Source organism: Cetorhinus maximus, chromosome 7 (assembly GCF_964194155.1).
Source record: "Cetorhinus maximus chromosome 7, sCetMax3.hap1.1, whole genome shotgun sequence".
Classification (NCBI taxonomy): Eukaryota; Metazoa; Chordata; class Chondrichthyes; order Lamniformes; family Cetorhinidae; genus Cetorhinus; species Cetorhinus maximus.
The window spans coordinates 35,133,982-35,158,568 of NC_135885.1; the positions used below are offsets into that span (position 1 = coordinate 35,133,982).

Below are 24,587 nucleotides of genomic sequence, written 5' to 3' on the forward strand. Positions count from 1 at the left end.
AGAGAGAGAGAGAGGGGGCGAGGCAGAGAGAGAGAGAGGGGGCGAGGCAGAGAGAGAGAGAGGGGGCGAGGCAGAGAGAGAGAGAGGGGGCGAGGCAGAGAGAGAGAGAGGGGGCGAGGCAGAGAGAGAGAGAGGGGGCGAGGCAGAGAGAGAGAGAGGGGGCGAGGCAGAGAGAGAGAGAGGGGGCGAGGCAGAGAGAGAGAGAGGGGGCGAGGCAGAGAGAGAGAGAGGGGGCGAGGCAGAGAGAGAGAGAGGGGGCGAGGCAGAGAGAGAGAGAGGGGGCGAGGCAGAGAGAGAGAGGTGGCGAGGCAGAGAGAGAGAGGTGGCGAGGCAGAGAGAGAGAGGGGGGGCGAGGCAGAGAGAGAGAGGGGGCGAGGCAGAGAGAGAGAGAGAGGGGGCGAGGCAGAGAGAGAGAGGGGGCGAGGCAGAGAGAGAGGGGGGGAGAAAGGGGGAGAGAGGGGGAGAGGGAGAGATTGATTATAGACTGCCTGATTTTTTTTTGTTTCTGCTGATTTCAATGGAAACAAAAATTAAGCAGTTGATTCTTTACCATCTTGCAATGAAAGTGAAAACACTCTCAGTTCCATGTCTCTCTCTCAAAAAAACTCTGAAGATTACAGAACAAATTTATAATGAGCATTATCATTTTCTGATCACTCACTAAAACTGACTACAGTTGTACTATAAATGTATCTTAGTTGTCTCAATTTACAAGCCTCGCTTCTCCTTGCCAACATGAAGGGCAGATAAGAATACTTGGTCTCATTCAGTCAGGAGACAGGGGCCACAGAATTCACATTACAGAAGACAGAATGAAATATTAAAAAGAAAATCAGATCAGAGACTCAGAAGCTCAGACTGAGCTCTGATAATAATGTAAACTTGAAATCATTGTATGCAATGAATTATAGCATGCATTACCAGGGATGCATTTCAATCAATTAGAAAAAAAATGACATTCAAGAATTCACTGTTAACTAAAAAGCTAAAACTAAGCATCATATTAAACCAAATACACCTACTTCCTCAATGCTGGGTGCAGAGACTCTCACTGCAAGACATCGGCTACGAATGGGAGTAATAACTTTTGATGTCGAGTTACAGCAAAGAATTAATCTGCAAGTAGACATATACTTTTCCATAGTCCTCCTCAGTGCATGCTGGGCATCCTTTGTTAATCTGTCAACTTCTGTCAGCAACACAACTGTCAGAACCATTAAAATTAGAACATTTCATTAGTTGCTTAGTTGCATTGCTTCTTTCCTACATGTGGAGCACCAAAGTCTACAATAACTATTATAATGTGCTGCACTGTTTTACCAGAATAAAAGGAAGAGTTAGAGACTAAGGTAGGCCTGATCAAAAGGCAGAGTGTCTTTTGGATTGAGCATAAATGAGGCAAAGACCAACATTATGGCTCTAAATGGCAAAGTCAAGATTGGAAGCACTGAGATAAGGGCAAGGGGCAGTGGACAAATTCAAGTACCTTGACTCAATGGTAAACAAAGTTACATCCAAGAATGAAAATCTAGGTTAGATTAACAATGACAAGAGGCACAACCAATGAGCTTAAGTAGCTTCTGGAAGTCCAAAAGCATCAGCACGAAACTGAAAAAATGTCTAGTACAGTCACAAGCGTGGAATGTTTCATTCTAGAAAATGTGGGTATAGCAGAGGATGCTCAAAATCAGCTGGATGGGCAGAAATACAAAAAAAAGTAGGTTAGATCAAGAGTAGAAATTCAGGAATCAAAGGGTTGTAAATTATAGTTAGAGAAAGATAGCCAAGTGCAGACATTGGAAACAAAGAACCGACAGCCTTATCCCAGACAATGATTGAAGAAGAAATTGGGGGTAAAAACAGAAAAGCAAGAAAAAAAAAATCTAATGGTGGATAACATTTGAGACGTGAACAGAGGGAGGCTTGAAGCCAGAGAAGCAGCAAGACAATGGTCCCCACTAAGGCTATGGTGAAAATGAACAAATGTTTTGTCAAGGTATGGTCAAGCCAGCTTGAATTTCAAAGTTTTGGCTGACACTTAGGTTCAAAATATAATGGCATCTCTGAAGCCAAATATACCTTAGCACTAAAGGGCAATATACAATAGTTGGGCAGCTTTTTTGGTTTTACATATTTTATGGAAACTGTTTCACTGTGACAAATTAGCAGAGGTTAGATCAACCACAATCAGGGGATTTTATTCTAGCTTTTAGAAATGTTACTTTCTACTCAGCAAAACAAAAAAAGTGTGATGGTGTCTATTGCCAATTGTGTGTGAAGTTGCTGTAAGCCAGTCGGCTGGAGGTGACAGGGGGACATGCAGGGGGTGCAAACAGCTGAAGCTTGGCTAGAGGCAGCAGCTACCTGTACCAGTCCCTGTCTCAGGGCTTGATAACACCAGTGAAATTATTCTGGAACAAGTGGGTATTTTGCTGGGTGAGGTTTCAGATGTGAGCAGTGATCAGCAGCCAATTCTTCCAGGACTTCAACCTCAAAAAAGCACGAAACAGACCCACCTTACCCCGGTTGTAGCGTGAAAACTGGTCCCTAAGGAAGATGGTTATGGTGCAGTTTAAAAAAAATGCGAAGGCTGGATCCGGGAGTGGGAATGGAGGGAAAAAAGGTTGCTGTGGCCTTTTCAGTTATTTTAAAAGGAATTGATTGACTAGAACCCGGCCACAATGCACAGGGTTGTCCCTGACAGTTTAAATAAAAAAGGCGATACTGGCAGATCCACACCATCAAGACAGTCTTGAGCAGAGCTGAAGAGGCTCTGGAAAAATGCACCATTTTGTTGAAGTCTATACTCATGGAACTTGGGTTGAGAGGGAGCTGATATCTGATGGGAATCGGTGGCTAAATCTGTGACGGAAAGCTGGAATTCAATCTGGAGTTGATCAGAGCTTTGAAGGGCATTGTGGCTGAAACTGGTGCCATATATGCTGAGTGGACTAATCTGATACATCTGAGAGATCTCTCTTCAGTGTATGTGCTATTTAATATGCAATTTATATTGACCGCAATTTCTTTGTTAATTCATGTTTAATTTATGTTTATTTTGGTACGACTGCTGAAGTACAAGTTATAAAAGGTGAAATCTTGACCACTTTTTCATTGGGGTTGTTCAGTAAATTCAGTTCTTTTGATTTGATGATCTCCCTGAGGATTGTAATAAGTGTATGCAATATTTTAAATTAGTGGAATCCATAAATTAATTACTTTTCCAGTCTCAATAATGTAGCTTACCTTTGAAGTCTCTCTGTGTACTTGTCTCAAGTTGTTGAGACTGTGCTACTGTTTTAATTAGTTCTTGAATAACCACTCTGTCACTGTTCCCAGCATCACTGTAACAGAAATATAATTCTAGAATTCTGATCTGCTTTAAAATTGGAAACGATGGTTGGTTGGAGGATGCAGAAGGCCAAGCAAATCTAATACTCTCCAATATTCCACCCAAGCAGCCTTTATTCTCATGAGCTTTGACAGAGGGCATGAGTAAACATAGGAAGGATACATTATAACAAAGATAATCCAACCCTCACTCATCCATTCAGTGTCACTGGATGGCAAACAGGCACAGGAATTCCAGCTGATTTTTCTCCTCCCAGCACAGGAATTTTGATGCAAATCATAATAATCCGAGCACCAACACGAGATCAGATGGCGAACCAGGCACCATCACCTCTAATTTTCTTAGGCTCAGTTTAGTTACTAGAGAACCAGAATAAAACAACTTCCTAGAGTGCCATACACATACTTGGTTGAAAAAAGTACATCTGAAAATGCATAATAAGGCAGTACCAATTCACGTATCAGTTATGTCAAGTACCAATATAATAGTAGAAATATTCAGTGTCATGTGTGTCACTGTGAAGTAAAACAAAGTAATGTGAAAAATGGGTCAAAATACTCGCCTTTTCTGGAGCTGTTTAAAATTAGCCCAGATTGATAGCAAAAATACATTTATCTTTTGCTATCTCTAGGGGTCTCATGTAAAACTAGTTCAGATAGTTTTTGAATGTCACTGTAAGAGGCACGCAGCTGAAGCTTTTTCTCTTGCAATCATTAGGACAAAAGCAAAAAAAGTCAAATGTCAAGCAAACAACAATTTATACCACAGGAAATAAGACATGCTGATTGGTAAGCAAATAAACTCTGATTGACCGAGGCTTTGCAGTGGAGAAAGCAATGGGGAACTACAGGCTCTTCATGCTTCTGCGCAATTCCAAAAAGGCACAAGGCTTCAACATATTCCTTTTGTTTGCAGAAAGAGAGTCACTGGGCATGAACATATGCTGCTTCTAGAAAGCGTAAATAACCAAGTTACAAGCTCGACTTGTTATCTTAAAATGGTTAGTGTAGCTATTAGCACACTCAGGATTGTCCAATTACAGAATCACATTTAAAAGTAGACAGTTTGTTTTAGGTTTTGCAAGAGCGAGCTGGTTGAGTATGGTCTGTACTCTGCCTATTGTGAAAAAAAGCCAGAGGAACAGGTAGTTCGATTCGATCAGCCAATTGTTAGGCCGTACATCCCCATGTATCTGGCATCTCATATGCACTGAAATTCATAAGCAACATTGCTCAATTGTGTGGTAGGCAGAATGTCTTTTTGGACTGACAGCAGCATCGTACCAGTGGAAAATACCTCTCGCGTCACCAGTACAAAGTAGTAGCATCGTGTAATTGGCTTGTGTTGTTCAAATTTGAGATACCTTGCCTTTCCAGGGTAATTTGAGGTAGACTGGCCATTTCTCAGGTCCGAAAGTGGTGACCTTTGGCCCTTTGAGAGCTGTGCGCTACATAGTGAACAATGATCAGACCTGATAGCCATCGTTGTGCAAGATGGCTTTAATTTTTTTTTAAAAAATTCATTCATGAGATGAGATGTGGGCTTTGCTGGCTAGGCCAACATTTATTGCCCATCCTCAATTGCCCTCGAGGTGGTGGCGGTGAGCTGCCATCTTGAACCGCTGTAGTCCATGTGGTGTAGGTACACCCACAGTGCTGTTAGGAAGGGAGTTCCAGGATTTTGGCCCAGTGACAGTGAAGAAATGGCAACATATTTCCAAGTCAGGAAGGTGAGTGATCTGGAGGGGAACTTCCAGGTGGTGGCACCCTCATCTATTTGTTGCCTTTGTCCTTCTAGATGGCAGTGGTTGTGGGTTTGGAAGGTGCTGTCAAAGGAGACTTGGTGAATTCCTGCAATGCATCTTGTGGATGGTACGCACTGCTGCTACTGTGCATCGGCGGTGGAGGGAGTGAATGTTTGTGGATGTGGTGCCAATCAAGCACCACAAGATGCAAGCTCTATACAGAAATAGGGCACAAGGTGAGTAAATGGCTTGGACCCTATTTACAAGATTGCCAGTAAGGCCAATCTTAGTGTGGAGCCATATGAATCCCAACCCATACATTGACTGGTGAAGGTATGCTTGCAATAGACGGTAGTGGAGAAACCAGAGAGCTCTCAACTTACACATCAAGGAAAAGCAGCATGTTAGACCACTCCATCTCAGTGCATTTAAGGTGTGCATATCATCCAAATATTGGAAATAGCATGGGGCAGGAGGTTAGTGCTCCTTCCATCAAAAACGCATTTCTTGTGGAAAACACCACAAATGTTTGCATGGGGACATCACCTCAAGGGGATCCCATGCTTACACCATCTAGGTAGGCATACATGGCGTCATTAAAACTGAACTTGACTGCACAAGTTGCTAAGTTTATAAATTTAATGAAAAGATTCAGAAAATGGCAGTGCATCTAGATTGCCATGGTATAGTGACACGGCACAAATGTCAATGGCTTCCTTCAGCAGCAAATTCGTAAATAAGCTAACAATCTGGAATGAACAATCAAGGCATTGCCATCAATATGGAGATTGTATATAGTCTTAGCAAAGGAATCCTTCACTGTGTATGTTGGAAAACTCTAAGAATTGACTGCAGTAATTCAAATCAACCATTTGGCCAACTGATGCTGCACAAAACCAGGTCATTGATAAAATAGGGTGTAATGGGCCATCACTTTTGTGCCTTAGGCATACAACTATCAACTTTGGTGTTACTACATTCCTCAAAAACAGGAAGAGATACTTCGGAGTTTGAACTCCTCTACTCAGCTATCCTGCCACAAACCAGTGCCCAATGTAGATGCAGAGTCCTTGAAAGTGAACCTAGTGGATCTAGCTCATGCATATTTATTCGATTTTCACATGCAGCAGGAATGTGTAGTGGCATTTTGAGGCTTCAGGGCTAATCCAAACACATATTTGCAATCCTGACAAAGGAACCAGAGTAGTCATTCTAAACATGAACTATTATGTTGACAAAATGCACAATGTTCTTAATTCATATCTATTGGATCTACCACCAAGCATGATCACAAAGCCTTGCTTGAAAGCAAGCTACAAAAACTTATGCAAGAGTAACAAGTTGCCATGCGGCAGATATGATGAGATTCATCATAACTCACTACATACACATAGATATGGACTGCCTAAGACACAAAGCTGATAGCCCATTACACCCTATTTTATCAATGACCAGTTCTGTACAGCATGAGTTGGTCAATGAATTATTACAGACAGTTGTTAGAGAGTTTTCCACATACTCAACGAAGGATACCTTCACCAAGACTATATGTGTGACCTACATACTGATGGCAATGTCTTGTCTGTGCGCTCATTCCACATTGTCAGTTTATTTATCAACGTGCTCCTGAAGGAAACCAAAAACATTTGCGCCACATTGTTATACCACTGCACTCTTGATGCACAGCCATTTTCTGCATCTGTATTCATTGAACATATGAACTTAGCAAATCATGCAGTTGGGTTCAGTTTTAATGACACCATGCTTGCCCAAATAGATGGTGTAGTCATAGGATCCCAAGATCCAGCGTTTGATAACATTTTTGTCAGTTTCCACAAGAAATGTGTTTTTGATGGAATGAGCCCCAACTTCCTAGCCCATGCATATTTTTGCTAGGTAGATGATAATGTATTTTATTAGCATCTGCAGTATGTAAGGACTTCATTACACACTTATTGCACTCCATCCTATGCTCCCATTCACTTTTGAGATGGCGCTGTCTAACACACTCCCTTTCCTGATGTGCTAGTTGAGAAATTAGCTAATGGTTTCTCCACTACTATACTGCAAACCTAGCTTCACCAGTCAATATACACATTGGGATTTATATAGCGCCATGCACTACAAGATTGACCTTACCAGCAATCTTGTAAATAGGGCCCTTGCCATTTACTCACCTCATGAGCTCTATGCAGAAAACAAACACAGTTATCTTTCAAGACAATGATCTGATCAGGTTAGGTATTGTTCACTGTGTTTTGCGCAAACTCGTAAAATGGTCCAAAGGTCACCACTTTCAGACCTAAAGAGGCAGGGCTACTTAAAATTACCCTGGAAAGGCAAAGTATCTCAAAAATTTGAACAACATGTTAAGCAAGCTACTACTATGCAGTGGTGACACGAGTGGCATTTTCCATGAACAGGATGCTGTTGTCAGTCCAAAAAGATGATGTACTGCCTACTTACCACACAATTGAACAATGTCCTGTATGAATTTCGGTTCCATACAATGTCAAGTATGTAGGCCATACGTCCCAATAATTGGTTAATTGAATCATATGTTCTTTTGGCTGCTCGTAATAGGTACAGCATAGGCTATACTCAATCAGCCCATACTTGCAAAACAAATTAAAAGTCTCCTGTTGGATGTGATTCTGAGATTGGGCAGCACTTAATAGCAACATTTAACAACCATTTTAAGTTAATCAATCAGTCAAGCTCCTAACATGGCTCATTTAGTCTCGCTAGAAATGACATACGTACCCAGCAGCCTGTTCACTGCAAACAAGAGGGATATGCTCAAGCCTCGTCTTTTTAAAAAATTAACCAGAATCATGGGGAGCCTAGAGACGAAAAGCTTCAGCAACACGTCTCTCTTTTCAGTAATATTCAAGTTCTGAACTACCAAACGATTGTCAGAAAATTTTACCCATTTCCTTGTACTATTTATCCCAGACAAAACCGTTATTTAACATTAATGCAAGTTATTCAGATGGGTCTTGAGGATGGTTGGTGTGGGAAATAAAAAAAAAATCATACAAGTACAACTGGTTGTGCAGTTCCTAGGAAATGGGAGGTAGAAGGGAGGCAGAGTTATGTTTATTAGATGGCATACCACTGGAATGCTGCTACCAATGATTATTACAATGTTCCGCATTTCACAAAGCCAACCATAATGGCAGGTTGCACAGACACCCCTCGGTAAAGTGGGATATCAAAGAGGAAAATTTTCAGCCTATCACATGCTCTAACAATTCTGATTCCGCAACAATGATGATGCCATTCTACACTTATACTTTGCATCTAGCACTGTTATATCTGAACTGGGATATTCACACTGAGCACTAAAAGCAAAAAGCATTCCTTTCCCAAGCACCAACATCGTGCACCATGACGACCAAAGACAAAGGCAGTGCCAAATTGCTTTCTAATAATATTCTAGAGGTGCAAAGTGAAATATTGTACCCTTCAGTGCCTTTTCACCTACCAGACTCTTGATTCAAATCTAGACCAAAAGACTGACAAATGTCTCTAACATAAAATGCGGGTAACTCAGATTTGGCAGCATTTGGCAAAAGAAAGAGTTAATACTTCAGGTTGATAGCCATCCATCTAAACTGCCAGACCAGCTGAGTATTTGCAGCAACTTTTGTTTTTATTTCAGGTTATCAGCACCTGCAGTATTTTGTTTTTGTATAAATGTTATGTTTCTTCACAATCACCAATAAAAGTGCAAGAGTAAGCCATTTAAAAAAAAATACAGTTGCTGCAGCAATAAATAACAAGTAATAAATGAGTCGGATTCTAAAGATAGTGCATGGGGATATTGGAAATGTCATACTTCCATAGCATGATGTTCAAAGAAAAACTTGATATTTAGTTTTTTTTCCCCCCCCCTTTCCCTCTCTGCTAGAGTATAAGTTGGGTGGAATGCACCCAAAACAAAATTTGCCCAAATCCATTAACATTTTCAGATGCAGATCATTAGCCTTTCCTTGCACAGGAATAGTTGTTTGGAGGTTAACCTTTTCTCAGATTTTCTGATTTGAATGCCAGGGCACAACCTCAAAAGTCAAATTTCTGTGCTTGTTGCAGCATATGATCCTAAGTGGTGACAAAGGAAACATTCCAATGTCACTCGAGCATCATTTACATAGACGCCACTGAGAGGCAGGTGTATGCCACGCACATCCTGGAGACACTCAAAATCAGAGGAGCATAAAAGCAGAAGCCTCTATCCTTTTCACTGGTACATTTCAGGTAACTTGGAAAATTGGCCCCACATGGCCAGAGTGCACAGGAAACAATATATCAATTGACATTTGAAATCAAGAAAAATGTGCGTTCCAATCGCCAATACTGCTCCACCTTTTTAGATTAACACTCAAAATTGAAGATTATTGAACAAAATTCTCATCCTTTGTGAGCACTTACCTTGCATTAACTTCAAGATGATAGTTACTTGCTATTGTGCTTATTTCCAGTTTCTTTTTGGATGGTGTCTGTAAAGATACAGAATAAAGTAGCGAATCTAAACATTAATAGTTTTGCACAGAGTTTAATTTGTTAGGGCTTCAATACTACAACTGTTAATTTAACCAAGTTTTTAATTTGTTTATGGGGTGCTAATTTTGCTGGCAGGGGCAGCTTTCATTGCCCATCCTTAATTGCTCTTGCAGTGGTGGTCAACCACCTTCTTGAACCATTGGAGTCCATGAAAGGATCCTTCACTTTTTGATGAGAAAGGCAAAATGAAAAAAGGAGGAGGGGTAGCCATGATAATAAAAGGATGGGATTAAAGAAAGCAGTGAGAAAGGGTCTTAGTTCAGAAAGTCAAGACGTGGAATCAGTTGACAAAGATAGGTAGGAAAGCAAGTTGTGAAGAGGGCATCAAGAGGCTACAAAAGGATAGAGACAGGTGAAGCAAGTGAGCAAAGATCTGGCAAATGGAGTATGCAAATAGCTGTTTCTTAGTATTGCTTGAGCATTGCTGAAAAAGAGACACTTTGAAGCTTTTTGTCTTATACTCGTTGGGACGCTTTGCAAGAATACCAAGATAAGGGGAAAAACAACAATTTATGTTGTATGCAAGGAGTGCCGATTGGTTGGCAAGTGGACTCTGATTGGTAGAGGTGTTGCCATGGAGAATGCACCAGTGATAGTGATATGAGGATGGTACATTTGCTATATTTAAATTCACAGCTGCATGCAATAATTTCCTTACATGTCTTAATGCATTCAAATTCACCTTTGAAATGGAGCAGTCAAATAAACTCCCCTTCCTTGATGTACTAGTTGAGAAATCTGCCAGAAGGTTCTCTACCACAAGTCTACCTTCACTGGTCAATATACGAGTTTGGATTCTTACAGTTCTACATGCAATAAGATTGGTCTTGTCAGCAACCTTGCGAATAGGGTCGAGCCATTTAGCTCACCATGCAAGCTTGATACTGAAATAGGGTGTATAAAAAGCATCCCGATCAGATTGCTTTATGTTGCACATCACGCAAACTCATGAATGGGCCTAAGGCCATCACTGTCCTGAAAAATGCCCAGTCTACCCCAGATTACCTTGGAAGGGTAAGATATCACAAAAATTTGAGTAACAGATGAAGCTAGCTATTTCACACTGCTACTATGCAGTAGCAACAAGTGGTATTCATCGCTAACAGGATGCTGCCGTACAGCCAAAAAGACGTTCTGCCTATCACACAAATGAGTAATGTGGTATATTAATCTCAGAGCCAGTGTGATACTAGGTACGTAGGTTGTATATTCCAAAGACTAGAGAATCATATCAAACAACACGTCCCAGCCGCTGTTTACAATGAGCAAGGCACAGACTGTACCCAGCCAGCCCATGCTTGCAAAACTCAAAAGTGTCCAGCATTAGATGTGATTCCATGATTGGACGATGTTTGTTAAACGTTCCACAGTGCGTTAAGTGACAGCAGAAATTCGGTACGTGTTAGAAAATCAACTAATTGAGCCTAGTCAAAGCACTCGGTGCTCTCCAGTGGTGTAAGTGCCTAAACCTGATGGATCAACCAGATTCTGCATAGACTATAGAAAGGTTGATACCTTTCCATAACAAAAGTGGTTTCCTACCCAATCCCTCCATAAGATTGTATTGATATGGTTGGCAGTGCCATGTTCCTTACTGAGGTGGATTTGTTGAGAGGACACTGTCAAGTACCTTTAATATTGCGAGCTAAGTAGATACTGGCTCTTGTCACGCCAAAAGGGCTTTACCATTTGTCATTTGGACTAAAAAATGCTCCAGCCACTTTCCAGACTAATAAGTCAGTGTTTAAAAATAAGGGGCCGCCCATTTAGGACAGAGTGGAGGGAAAAATTCTGAGGGGTCATGAGTCTTTGGAACTCCTTTCCTCAAAAAGGTGGTGGAGGCAGAATCTGTTTAAAGCAGAGATTTTTGATAACCTTTTGTCCCCTTGCTTATCTATGGTAGGAGGTTACATAGAGTTGAGGTTAAAATCAGATCAGCCACGATCTTATTGAACATCAGAGCAGGCCTACTCCTGCTCCTAATTCTTATGTTTAGTTTGGGTAAAACTAAAAAAATAGCAAGGGAAGGAAACATTGGTGGGAGTTGCTTATAGCCCATTTAGCAGCAGATGTAGTATTGGGTAGGATAGATTATAAAATCAGAAAATTAGAGGTAGATGTATTAGGGTAATACAGTAATCGTGGGAGGCTTTAAACTTCATATAGACTAGGCAAACCAAATTTGCAATAGTAGTGTGGAGGATAAGTACATGGAATGCATAAAAAGGTAGTTCTCTAGATTAGTATGTTGAGGAACCAAGTAGGGGACAAGCTATTTCAAATCTGATATGTGCAATAAGAGTTAATTCATAACTTAGTAAAGAATCCACTATGGCAGCAGTTCACAAAAACTGGAGTCATGGAAACAGTGAATGAGGTTTAGGAGCTCCCCCTCCTCAGAGGCTGCACCTGCAACAGCACCAAGGTCCAGGCACTGTCCAGCCCTGCCCGTCTTTCCATATTGCTCTCCAGGCATGGGCTCCTGGGGAAATGTGGAGAGCATGGCTGAAACCTCAGTGGCCAGTAAATGTCACATGTTTTATGCCTGTCTAGAAGCACTTTACTTCCCTTGTAAAGGCATCATTGCTGTGACCTGTGAGTCCAACCCTGTCACCCTGGTGTTGCAGAACAATCTGGGATCCAACAATTCAGCCACCTCAAGACCATCAACTGGATGCAATATCAAGGAATAACTTTGATGTTGAGAGTGTCCTCGACCCAACAATCTTCAGCTGCTTTTTCAATGGCCTTCCTTCCTGCATAAGGTCAGAAGTGGGGATGTTCGCTGGTGATTGCACAATGTTCAACACCATTTGCGACTCCTCAGATACTAAAGCAGTCCATGTCCAAATGCAGCAAGACCAGGACAAAATCCAGGCTTGGGCTGACAAGTGGCAAGTAACGTTCACACCACACAAGTGTCAGACAATGACCATCTCCAACAAGAGAGAATCCAACCATCACCTCTTGATGTTCAAGTGACTTTACCATCACTGGATCCCCCACTATCAACATCCTGGGGGTTATCATTGATCAGAAACCGAACTGAGCTAGCCATATAAAATATTGTGGCTACAAGAGCAGGTCAGAGGTTAGGAATCGTGCGAGGAGTAACTCGCCTCCTGACACCCCAAAGCCTGTTCACCATCTACAAAAGGCACAAGTCAGGATTGTGATGGAATACTCCCCACTGGCCTGGGTGAGTGCAGCTCCCATAACACAAGCAGCTCGATACTATCCAGGACAAAGCAGCCTGCTTGATTGTTTGTGGATGTGGTGCCATTCACTCTTTCCACCACCAACACACAGTAGCAGCAGTGTGCACCATCTACAAGGTGCACTGCAGAAATTCAGCAAGGCTCCTTCGATAGCACCTTCCAGGCCCAGAACCACTACCATCTACAAGGACAAGGGCAGCAGATAGATGGGGATACCACCACCTGGAAAGTTCCCCTCCTAGTCACTCACCATCCTGACTTGGAAATATGTTGCCTTTCCTTCACTGTCATTGGGTCAAAATCCTGGAACTCCCTTCCTAACAGCACTATGGGCGTACCTACGCCATATGGGCTGCAGCAGTTCAAGGCGGCAGCTCAACACCACCTTCTCAAGGGCAACTAGGGATGGGCAATAAGTGCTGGCCCAGCCAGCGAAGCCCACATCCTGTGAATGAATAAAAGAGATTGGAGGATTTTAGAATGCAAACGAGAACCACAAAATTTGACAAGAAAAGGGAGAGCGAGAGTAGACTAGTAAAATGGAAGATAAGAGATTGTAAATGTTTCTTTAGGTAGGTAACTAGGAAATTAGTGAAAGTGGGCCCCTTATAAGCAAAAACAAACATAATGGGGAAGGAAACAGCAGAGACATTAAACACACTTTGTATTTGGCTTCATAGAAGACAACAAAAATAATCCAGATATAATGGGGAACCAAGTGCCTAATGAGAATGGGGAACTTAGAAGAAACCAGTATAAATAAAGAATAAAAAAGAAATTAATAGAACTAAGTGGTGGCAAATCACCAAGACCTGATGGCGTGCTCCTAGGGTTTATAAAAGCGGTAGCTGCAGAGACAGTGGATGCATCACCTAAGAATGTAAGAAACAGGACATGATAATACAAGCCCCTCAAGCCTACTGCATCATTCAAAATCATGGATGATAGTCAGCCTTAACTACTTTCCCACCCACTCATACCCCTTGGTTGAGTGGACAATTAAACAGGTAATGGAGGGGGGCTGGAGAAGGTGATAGCTCCATGGTCGCCCCCATACTCGAAGGGTTCTCAAAATTCCCACATTTTTCATATCATCAACAAGTATATGACTTTTGGACTTTTACCTGAAACCAGACAACAAGAGGAGACAAAATACACATTCTTCCCTTTAAAACAATCAACACGAAACTAAAGCCCATCAAAATCTTGCATAAATAATCGCTACTAACTACGGGGGCAGGAAGACCACAATCAATGCAATTATGCAAACCCATCAATACTCCACACATACAATGGCTTTCAGTTCAAGACTAGTTACGGGGGCAGAAAAACAATGATAAACATCATGTGAGCCCATTAAAAACAACAAGACAACAATCACCTGGGGAAGCCCACCAAAATCAAACAAAGAACTAACCTTGATTTGGATTGTGATAAGAAATTCAAAAAAACAGTATAACTGAGCCAGGAGATCTGAAGTGAGCAGTTTTTGGGAGACACAGAAAGGTGAGCAGTTCTGAAACCAGTTTTGGGCAGTGAGCAGGGTGAGCGGTTTTGCAGAGTTTAAGCAGGGAGCTGAGCCAAGTGGAGGGAGGAGATCTGGAGGTTTGCAGGCCCGCAGGCAACATCACGGCGAGGGGCACGGGGTGGCAGGCTCAACCGAAGACAAGGCCACAACCGCAGCCCTCCACGAAGATCGACCACCCACAACTGCGCCCGCCACCCAACTGAAGAACCTTCGCAGATTCCACAGACCAGGACCACGTAGGGACAGCAGGCCCCAGAGGACACAAAGAGCGTACCCCAAAACGGCAACCGGCTTACCTGGTTTGATTTTGAACTGTCAGGGAACCCTGGTTGGTGAGCATGATCCCTGACCTCTCCTAGTTCAATTTAGTTAGGTTTTGGGGGTGGGACAAGGGTAAGGGGATTAGTAGCATGATTTTCCCTCGTTATGCCGTGTGTTCCCCATTCTTAACTAAGTGTACTTTGTAAGTCTGTATAATCTCAGTGTAATCCTAATGTTATAAGTTCATTTGTGACTTCAATAAACTCAGTTTTTTTCTTGCACCAAAACCAGTTGTCTGCTGCACTTTGTCACAACCCCCAAATAAGTCCAAGGTCTAGAACCCAGGGAGTGGGAGCGATTCAAACCGCTCAGAAGTCAGAGGTGAAGCTGACACACACCATACTCACTGATAGAAGAGCACAGCAGATAATTGTAAAATAAAGCTGCTTGATTGGATGAAGAGTTGTAACCATCTTCAGCCAGAAGCACCAAGTGGGTGAACCGTCACAGCCTCTTCCTACCAAAGAAGGCAGTCTTCAACAAATTTTATTCACTTTCCATGATCAAGAGCTGGATGCAGCAAAGGCTTTGGGCCCATTAACACCCCGGCTATAAGTGTTAAAGATTTGTTTTTTTGTTAATCATTAAGGCTAAAAACGGAGATGCTTATTGATAGCACAGGGCTCATCCATTTGCAATTTCTAATATAACGAAGTGCTTTGTGTCTGCGTGGAGCAAGATCTGCACAACATTGGGCTGGTAAATGACAAGTAGCATTTTTGTCACATAAGCTCGAGGCAATAATAATTTCCAACGAGTCTAACCACCTTCCCTTGATATTTTATTGCATTATCATCAACATCCTGGGGCTCAGCACTGACCAGAAACTTTAATTGGACCAGCCACAAATACTGTGGCTACATGAGGTCAGATGCTAGGTGTTCTGTAGCTGACATCTAGCCTCCTGACTCCCAAAAGCCTTCCAATGTATAAAAAGCACATATCAGAAGTGTGATTGAATGCTCTTTGCTTGCTAGGAAGTGTGTCACTCCAACAACACTGCAGAAGCTCAACCATGCATGTTTTTTATTCATTCATGGGACAGGGGCATCACTGACTAGGCCAGCATTTTTATTGCCCACCCCCAATTACCCTTGAGATGGTGGCGGTGAGCTGCACCTTAGGATGTCCAGTTCTGTATTGCAACCAGATGCAGTTGGAAACCTATTCCACTAGGCATGATGGCAGTGCTACACAGCATGACGGAGGGTGTCCTCAATGCAAGGACAGTGCAGTGATCATCTGCCAATACAACTGGCAAATGCATTTGTGACAGGTAGATTAGCAAATAAGAGGTCAAGTAGGTTTTCTCAACACTTGCTAAAAGGTCTAATCTGGCTGTTATGTCCTTCAGGGCTCAGCCAGGTTTACCAGCAGTGATGCTTTTGAGCCACTTTTGGTGATGGACATTGAACTCCCCCATACTCTGGGGTGGGTGGAGAGGAATTCAATGTCCTCGAGTTCTATGCCCTTGCTCCCCTTAATACTTCTTTGAACTGGTGTTCAACATGGAGGAACACTGGTTCACCAGCTGAGGGAGAGTGGCAAGTGCTAATCAACAGGAGGAGTTTTCCTTGCCCATGTTTGACCTGTTGCCATGATGCTGTTACTTGTGCATACCACTGTCACCACCTGGAGTGATGGAGAAGTCTGGGACCTAACTGAAGAGTATAATTCAGCAAGCATGACTATCTCAGGCTGTTTTACGGCTTGTCTGTGGGATAGCTCTTTGGCATAAGTCCCCAGATGTTAATGAGGACAACTTTGCAAGGTCGGCTGGGCTACGTGTGCCTTTGTCCTGTCTGGTGCCTAGGTTAGTAACAGGTGGTCCATGTGGTTTTGTTTACTGTGCAGTGAACTGAAACGGAATGGTGGCATGCTAGGCCATTTCAGAGGGAAGTTAAGAATAAACTGCATTGCTGTGGATCTGAAGCCATCTATAGATCAGACCAGGTAAGGACAGCAAAATGTCTTCCCTAAAGGTTCAGCCAGATGGGTTTTTACAATAATCCAGTTGCTACCCTGGAGGGCAGGCAGGAAAGTGAAGTTAAGGCCAGAATCAGATCAGCCATGATCTTGTTGAATGGCAGTCCAGGCTTGATGGGCTGAATGGTCTGCTCCTATTTCTTATGATCTTATTTATGGCCACCATTTCCGAGACTAGCTTTTTATTCTAGATTTATTTAACTGAATTTCAACCTCCTGGCTGTTCATTGTGGGATCTGAACACATGTCTCTGGATGTTCAGGCAGCTGGATTAATAGTCCAGTTACAACCACTATGCTATCATATCTCCCAATCTATTCAAATCACTTCCTTGGAAGAGTTTTTAAAAAAAAGTTTCATAAGTTTTTCCAAATTCAAGATAATACTGTTATGTCTTGTATCCATTTTTGTATCCTAAAGACAGGAAACAGAATGGACATCTCGGCCTTTTCACAACAGGTATGTATATGAACTGCAGATGATAAAGATACTAGATGGTTTAGCTCCCCACCTCTTAAAATAAGAGGATTGATTATGCAGTCCTGAAATTAAAATATTTTACAGACACTCAAGTTTTGCCTGATTTAAAAATAAAATCCAAGTGCATGAAAACGTCCATGACCCCAGATGATTTTAGAACATGAATATTTCTTAAAATAACAGTTGAAAATAGATTTGTGTGGTGGACATGTGGTACATAACTCTCAACACAATGTTTTAGAAATACAGGGCTGCCTCAATTTTCACACCAAAAAAAAACTGTACATGATTTCTAATTTCACTATAACTGTAAGCAAGTTCAACTTCCCACAGAGGTCAAGCTTAATGCATTCTTGTCTCCTAGCAAAATAATAGATCTCTCTCCCAAAAAGCATTCACTCATCATTCTACAAATTGTTTACTTTCCACTGCCTCAGTAGCACAAAAATCAGAACATTCTATGGATTATAGATGCCAATCACAAAAAGCAGCACCAAAACCCCTTAAGCGAATAAAGTTCTGGGCTATAGAACATTTAATTAAAAAAAGCACCATTGAAGCCAAGGAGATTCAATCATATATAAAAAGGGGCTGTTTACTTGGAACAGGAGATAAGAGATCAAATTGAGGTGTATAAGATTGAGCGGCCTAGAGCGGATAGGAAAGACCTATTTCCCTTAGCAGAGGTGGTTAATAACTTGGGGCTAGAGGGCAGGGTGGTGAGGGTAGAGAAAGAATTGCAAGAAGGATTTGTGGTCAACTCCTTGTTATTTGATTAGAAGGAATTTGAGGAGAAACCTATTCATCCAGAGGGTGGGAATGTCTGGAACTCATGGCCTGAATAGGTGGCAGAGGTTGAAACCCAAGTCACATTTAAAAATACTTGGGTATGCACTTGAAATGTTGTAACCCACAAGGCTACAGGCAGAACTGAAAAGTGGAGTTAGGCTAGATAGCCCTTTTTCAGCTGGAACAAACACAAAGAGCCTACCACTAGTCTTGTTAGCAAAGTTGAAGCCCATGGAATAAAAGGGAGTAGCAGCAGCGTTAACAAATTTGACTGAGTAACTGGAAACATTGGCGCTGAACGGTTGGTTTTTAGACCGGAGGAAGGTATATAGCAAGTTCAGTGTTAGGACTGCTGCTTTATTTTGAATCTATATTAAGGGCACAATTTCAAAATTTGCATACATCACTAAACTTGAAAGTATTGTGAAATGTGAGGAGGATAGGCATAGACTTCAAAGGGACTGTTGAAATGAACAGCCACATGGCAGTTAAAATTTATTTCAGAGATGTGTGAAGGAGTACATTTTAGTAGGAAAAACAAGGAAAGTTAATATAAAGGTACAATTCTAAAAAGGGGTCCCAGAGCAGAGGGACCTGAAAGTGACAGGGCAGGTTGAGAAAACAGTTAACAAGGAATATGGGATCCTGGGCTTTATAAATAGAGGCATACAGAAAAGCAAGGAATCCAAAAAGGCACACAGATCAGCACGTAGCCTCAAAATCACTAGTATAATGCTTAGATATAGTCAGGAGATATGAGAAAGGAACTTCAACTTTCCTGCTCCATTCCTATTTATTAGGAACAAAACTTCATTTGCATTCAGTTTGAACTTGAATTGCCCAATAATAAAATATACACTAAAATTCCTCCACCATTTGGAGGGAGGTGGAGGCATTCTGAAAGTTGTGGACAAAAGGCATACCAAAGGAATCAGGAAATCTGCCAGGTGGGATCACTGAAGATAATGTGCAGAATTACAAATTGGGAGAATTTAAAACAATTATTTTTAAGTACACCACTCATTAGGTTTATGAGTAGGTATCATATTGGTTGCCTATTAGATTCAGTTTAAAATCACACTGACTGGGAGAGATGAATAGATATCAATGTACAGTGCTCCATATTGATTTTCTAAAAATAGAAGTCAGTTACTTTATCATGTAACAATACTTGCACAAATAATTGTTCCCAAGGGACTTTCCATAAAGTTCACAACTTCCAGATGAGTATTTTTTTGTTAAATACCTCAACACCACAAGTGAAACTGAAAAACATTATACATACACAATAAACACAAAAAGAATATACAGAAAAAGAAGCATACAAGAGACTAAAGTTAGTCTCTGATCGGATAAATTCCTTAAACTCCAGGTAATGATGAAAATTGTGTTTTGGTTCTCAATAGCATCATTTTGCTGAAGTACGCATTTAAGCACACAAGCAAATTCCTTACTGTTATTGTTTGATGTTCAATCCTTAGCTTCTCTATTCCTGCACCATAAAGCTCACGAAGCAAACACATTATCCTCGTCTTCTTTCCCGAGCCTGAAGGTCCATACACCAGCAAGTGAGGGAAATCACCACATTGAACCTGGTACGAACAAAGCAAAGGTCATAACCAACCAGAGTTTCACTTGATAAATATAGGTACTATTTTGACCAGTATTTTTTGAAATCACTGTTATAAACTAAAGTGGCAGCCAATTTGTGCAGATTAAGTCCCACAAAGAGCAAGTCAAAAAAATCATAATTTTTGGTGGCAGTAATGAATGATGGTTAGGAATACAATAAAATGATTTTTTCAGCAGAGAATGAAGCAAGTTATCCTATCACACTTGCTCTGAGAGCACTCTATTTTTAGTCCCATCCATCTGCCCTTACCCCGAAACCTTTCAAGTTATACTTTTTCAAATATTTGCCCACTTCCTTTTTAAAGTTGCCATCAATTTTGCTTCCACTTCTGTTTTGGCACCATTATGAACGTCCTGCATTGCGAACAAAACATTTGGGGAGGTCCTGAGGCTGCGAAACATACTATAAAATGCAAGTTCTTTCTTTATCTCACAAACTTGAGAATTACACCAAAATAACAAGGATGGTCAACACATTGGAAGATAGGAATGAGATTCAAAGAAAATAGACTATTGGGCAGATGCATTTTAATGTTGAATGTTCAAACAAATTAATTACCTTACCCATGTTTCACTCAAGTCAATGCCAATTATTACAAAACTATCATATTTTTCATAATAGTACTGTGGGATATTGTAAGATAGGTTTATGGTTGTGAGTATGGATGGTTCTGTCTATGTGACTGATTTAATTGAATTAGAGCCAGATAGACTGCAAGGTTGAAATCATCAAGAGTTTAGGTATAAAGCAGACTTTTGAATTGGAGATGGACAAGCGAGGATGAGGGTTCCACAGATAAGGTGTGAATGAAATTTGCATTTTTTTAAAAAAGAGAAGTGGGGAGTTGCTTGATTTTCAAAAGGGATGGTAGGATGTTTACAACTAACAAGATAAATAGGGCAAGGTTATGATGTGTATTTTTCCCCAAAAGGAAAGAGGCCATACTGACAACATGAAAGATTTTTATATTACGGGAAAAGTAAATTTCTGAAGACATGCAGAACATTGGGATTTTACACGTTAAAGAAAGAGAAACATATATGAAAGAAGGATGAAAGGTTATGAGGGTGTGGCCGGGTAACATCTTGAAAGGTACACTGTGTAAAGCAGCCTTGGGGAAAAGCCTCTAGCCACATTTGCAGAAGTCGACTGTGTCCAGTAAATGAAGTTGTGTTAAAAGCCTTTGGAATTCCATTGCCGAGTGGGTGCTGTGGTAACCTTGCTGGATTGCTTATTTAAATTTAAAATCTATTTTGGACTATTGCCTTAAAGTGGATGAGTAGTTGGGAGTCAGGTTAACTAGGAATTTTGGGATTTGTTATAATGTTATAACTGTAATCTTATGTATGTGTTAAATTAATTTCTTTTGTTAATGCATGTTTTAATTTAATTTTTAAAATCACTAAAGGCGTTGGTGGGCTTATTACTTCGGAATTCAGTGCATAAATCTTTTGTAATAAATACAAATTGCAAAACTGTTATGATAGCATGGCCAAATTTCTCTTGTGGATTTGTCTGCCTGGCACATATCACCTGCCACATCATAACAATGGCTTATACCTGCTGAAAGATTTTATTTTTAAAATATCTATGAAACAGTGGCTGGGGAAGAAGGCAAAAGGCAGATCCCGTTTCTTTCCTCCCAATTTGATTTTTTTTTACAAAATCTATTCATTTTGAAAAAAAAGTCTCTTCAAGGAAAGATGGAGGTGCAGGTTAGAAATTGGGTGAGGGGGTATTCCTCTGGTCTCATACTTGCCCCCCAAAACATGTAACAAGTCGATGGAAGGTTAAGAGATTCACAGTGCAACAAAGGGAAAGGAGGATATACAAGAAATTTAACACCTAGTTTTGAACTTAACCGTATCACTTGAACTTAAATATGAAATTCAATTATCACTTTTCCCTAGTGAACCTTTTATTACAAAATTACCAATGAATTGTCTCATTACACAAATTTAAAATAGCCTGTTGCTAGTTGGGTTCCTTAAACTGTCTTTGAATGTATTTCATGAACTAGTTCTCCAAGCTACTTTGCTAATTTGGTTTTCCCAGCCTACATGAAGATTAAAATTAAAGCTTCCCACAATTACATGTACCTCTAATTTCCTGACTTGTACTCTGTCCAACACTACGATTATTATTAGGGAACCTATAAACTACTCCCACCAATTCTCTGCCCTTTGTTATTCCCGAGTTTCACCCATACTGATTATACATCCTGACTTTCTGGGCTAAGATCTTTGCTTACTGCGACCTTTATCATCAGGACTTACCCCACCTCCATTTCCAATTTGTCTATCTTTTCTAAAAATCAAATACCTTGGAAAATATCATTGACCAAAGTTGGGAATCTGCAACCACACCTCCATATGGAACCTGCCACATTACAGCTTGGGGGCAAGAGCACTGCAAAGTGAGTCTTGGCACACAGTATGGGAGTGGGTACCAAGCTCAGCTACACTAGTCTTGTCTTAATTCTAGGTTGTGATAAAGTTGATCAATTAATGTCCTAAATTCTTCTGAAACAGTGGTCACTGCTACAAATGCAGATATATTCATTCTGCATTATGCCCATTGCTTAAAACCTACCTTGCTCATCAAGATTTTGGTCACCTTTCCTATCCCCTCTACATGGCTGTGTCAAATTTTGTCCAGTAATGCTCCTGTGAAGTGCCTTGGAACTATGTTAAAAGGTGCTATACAAATGCAAATTTTGTTGTAATACTGTGTGCGTGCTGGAACAAGTTCTGTGAAAAGCTAAACCTTCTAGAATATAAGGTGCCTCTTGGCCAGGGCTGAGCATGTCCTATGTTTGAGGAAAGGGGATAGGGAGAAAGATGACTAACAAATAAAAGTATCTTCATGCAATGGCAATCAAATAAATGTGTTTCATTCTTTAGAATTGAGTACAATTGCTTGATCAAGGTTAATTTCAAGTCATTTCTGGCGGATGTAGGTTTCTTTCTTTACCTTGTACTTTAGGGCTGTGATAATGTTTTGATTAAATAATTCTTGACCCAGTACAGCAAAATGTCATGCTGGAAAAATCTGTACCTTCAAACTCTATTTGGAGAGTGTGCAAAGAGGACCCTGGGACAGGCAGTCAGCAGCACCTAGGAGTGCGAGAGGACCACTCTGGGACAAGCAGTCAGCAGCACCTAGAGGAGAGTGCAAGATGAGGTCCCTGTACCAGGCAGTCAGCACCACCACCTAGCGTTACAGGACAAAAATAAGTTCACTGGTTGGTGAGAAACTGCTATTAGGGAGTGTCATTGAATAGCTGAGAATTAGAAAAACACATTTTTAAAAGACGTTACTTGCATTTAAGAAAGAAACACAAGCAATAGGGAAATAAAGTTAAGTCAAGGCCAGGTAAAATAAAGTTGCATAAACAAACCAAAGTAAAATAAAGTTAGTGCAAGGGAGGTAAATTAAAACCATGGCAGGACAGCTCAGTCCTGTGGAATACGTGTCTTATAATATGTGGGAAGCTGTGGGTGCTAACAGTGTCCTAGATGGCCACATGTGCATGAAGTGTCACCAGCTGTAGAACCTAGAGCTCCAAGTTTCGGAGCTCGAAAAGCAGCTAAAGTCATTGTGGCACATCCTTGAAGCTGAGAGCTATGTGGATAGCACGTTCAGAGAGGTGGTCATACTGCAGCTTAGGAGCCTGGAGGAAGAAAATTAGACAGGTAATGCAGGAGTCCCCTGGGGTCCTGCTCACCAGTTCTTTCTTTTGGATACCGGTGAGGGCGTTGGTTCTTCAGAGGAGTGCAGTCAGAGCCAAGTTTGTGGCACCAGAGGCAGCTCTGCTGTACAGAAGGGGGGAGAAAGATGAGGGAACAGCAGTATTAGTAGCAGTTAGTTAGGGCAAGAGACAGGTGTTTCTGTAGCCATAGGCATGACTCCAATATGGTATGTTGCCTTCCTGGTGCTAGGGTCAAGGATGTCACAGAGCAGCTGCAGGACATTCTTCTTGGGGAGGGTGATCAGCCACAGGTCATGGCCCACATTGGTACCAATGACTTAGGTAGGAAAAGGGGTGAGGTCCTTAAAACAGACATTAGGGTGCTAGGAAGGAGATTGAAAAGCAGGACCTCTAAAGCAGTAATCACAGGATTACTCCCAATCCCATGTGCAAGCAAGTGTAGAAATAGGAGAATTGAGTGCATAAACACATGGCTGGAAAGCTGGTGTAGGAGGGAGGGCATCAGATTTCTGAGGCATTGGTACTGGTTCTGAAGAAGGTGGGACCTGTACAAGATGGACAGTGTACACCTGAACAGGATTGGAAAGAATATCCTCGCAGGGGGATTTCCTAGTGCTGATGGGGTGGTTTAAACTAAATTGGCAGGGGATAAGAGCCTGAGAGCAAATTCAGAGCAGGGAACGGGAGATGGAGAATTAGTGAGTGACTCTGAAAGACATAAGTAGCACAGGTTAAAAAGAGTACAGCACAGGAATTTGGCAGTGTTAGAAGGTATAAATGTAAATGCAAGGAGCATAGTAAATAAGGATAGGAAGGGCAATCAATGCTGGCCCAACCAGCAATGCCCACATCCCATGAACGAATAAAGAAAATGACCTGAGGCACACACAGACGCATAGCAGCAAAATATCATTGCTATAGCGGATGAGGAGCAAAAACAGCAGCTCAACATCTCTGGATAGCGTTTTCAGACAGGATAGGGAGGGGGATTTAAAAAATGGTGGGGGTGCAGCATTATTGGTTAAATAATTAATTTCAGCTGTGAGGAGGGATGATTTACTAAATGAAGCATCAAATGAGGCCAAATTGGTTGAGCTCAGAAAAGGAGCAGCCACACTGTTGGACTATACTACAGACCCACAAATAGTAGAAGGGAGTTAGAAGAGCAAATATGTAGACAGATTTCTGAGTGCAAAAACAAAAGGGCAGCAATCGTTGGGGACTTCAGCTACCCTTATATCAATTGGGATACAAACAG

At 41.3% G+C, this 24,587-nt stretch overlaps 1 protein-coding gene across 3 annotated transcripts in view; it reads right to left on the reverse strand.

The window, feature by feature from the left end:
• The window catches only part of rfc3 (replication factor C (activator 1) 3), a 50,305-nt gene that overhangs the window by 18,314 nt on the left and 7,404 nt on the right, over positions 1-24,587 (reverse strand). Inside the window, exons 2-6 of one of the 3 annotated variants that reach the window (XM_078545326.1) lie at positions 22,675-22,778; positions 19,439-19,576; positions 9,531-9,598; positions 3,247-3,344; positions 1,023-1,204 (exon numbers count right to left, since the gene is read on the reverse strand). In XM_078545326.1, coding sequence (XP_078401452.1) covers positions 1,023-1,204; positions 3,247-3,344; positions 9,531-9,598; positions 19,439-19,507 — 417 coding nt within the window. In that variant the 5' untranslated portion in view covers positions 19,508-19,576; positions 22,675-22,778. Of the gene's footprint in view, positions 1-1,022; positions 1,205-3,246; positions 3,345-9,530; positions 9,599-19,438; positions 19,577-19,820; positions 19,944-22,674; positions 22,779-24,587 lie in introns of those variants that run through there. The other 2 variants (XM_078545325.1, XM_078545324.1) reach the window with 2 other exon arrangements.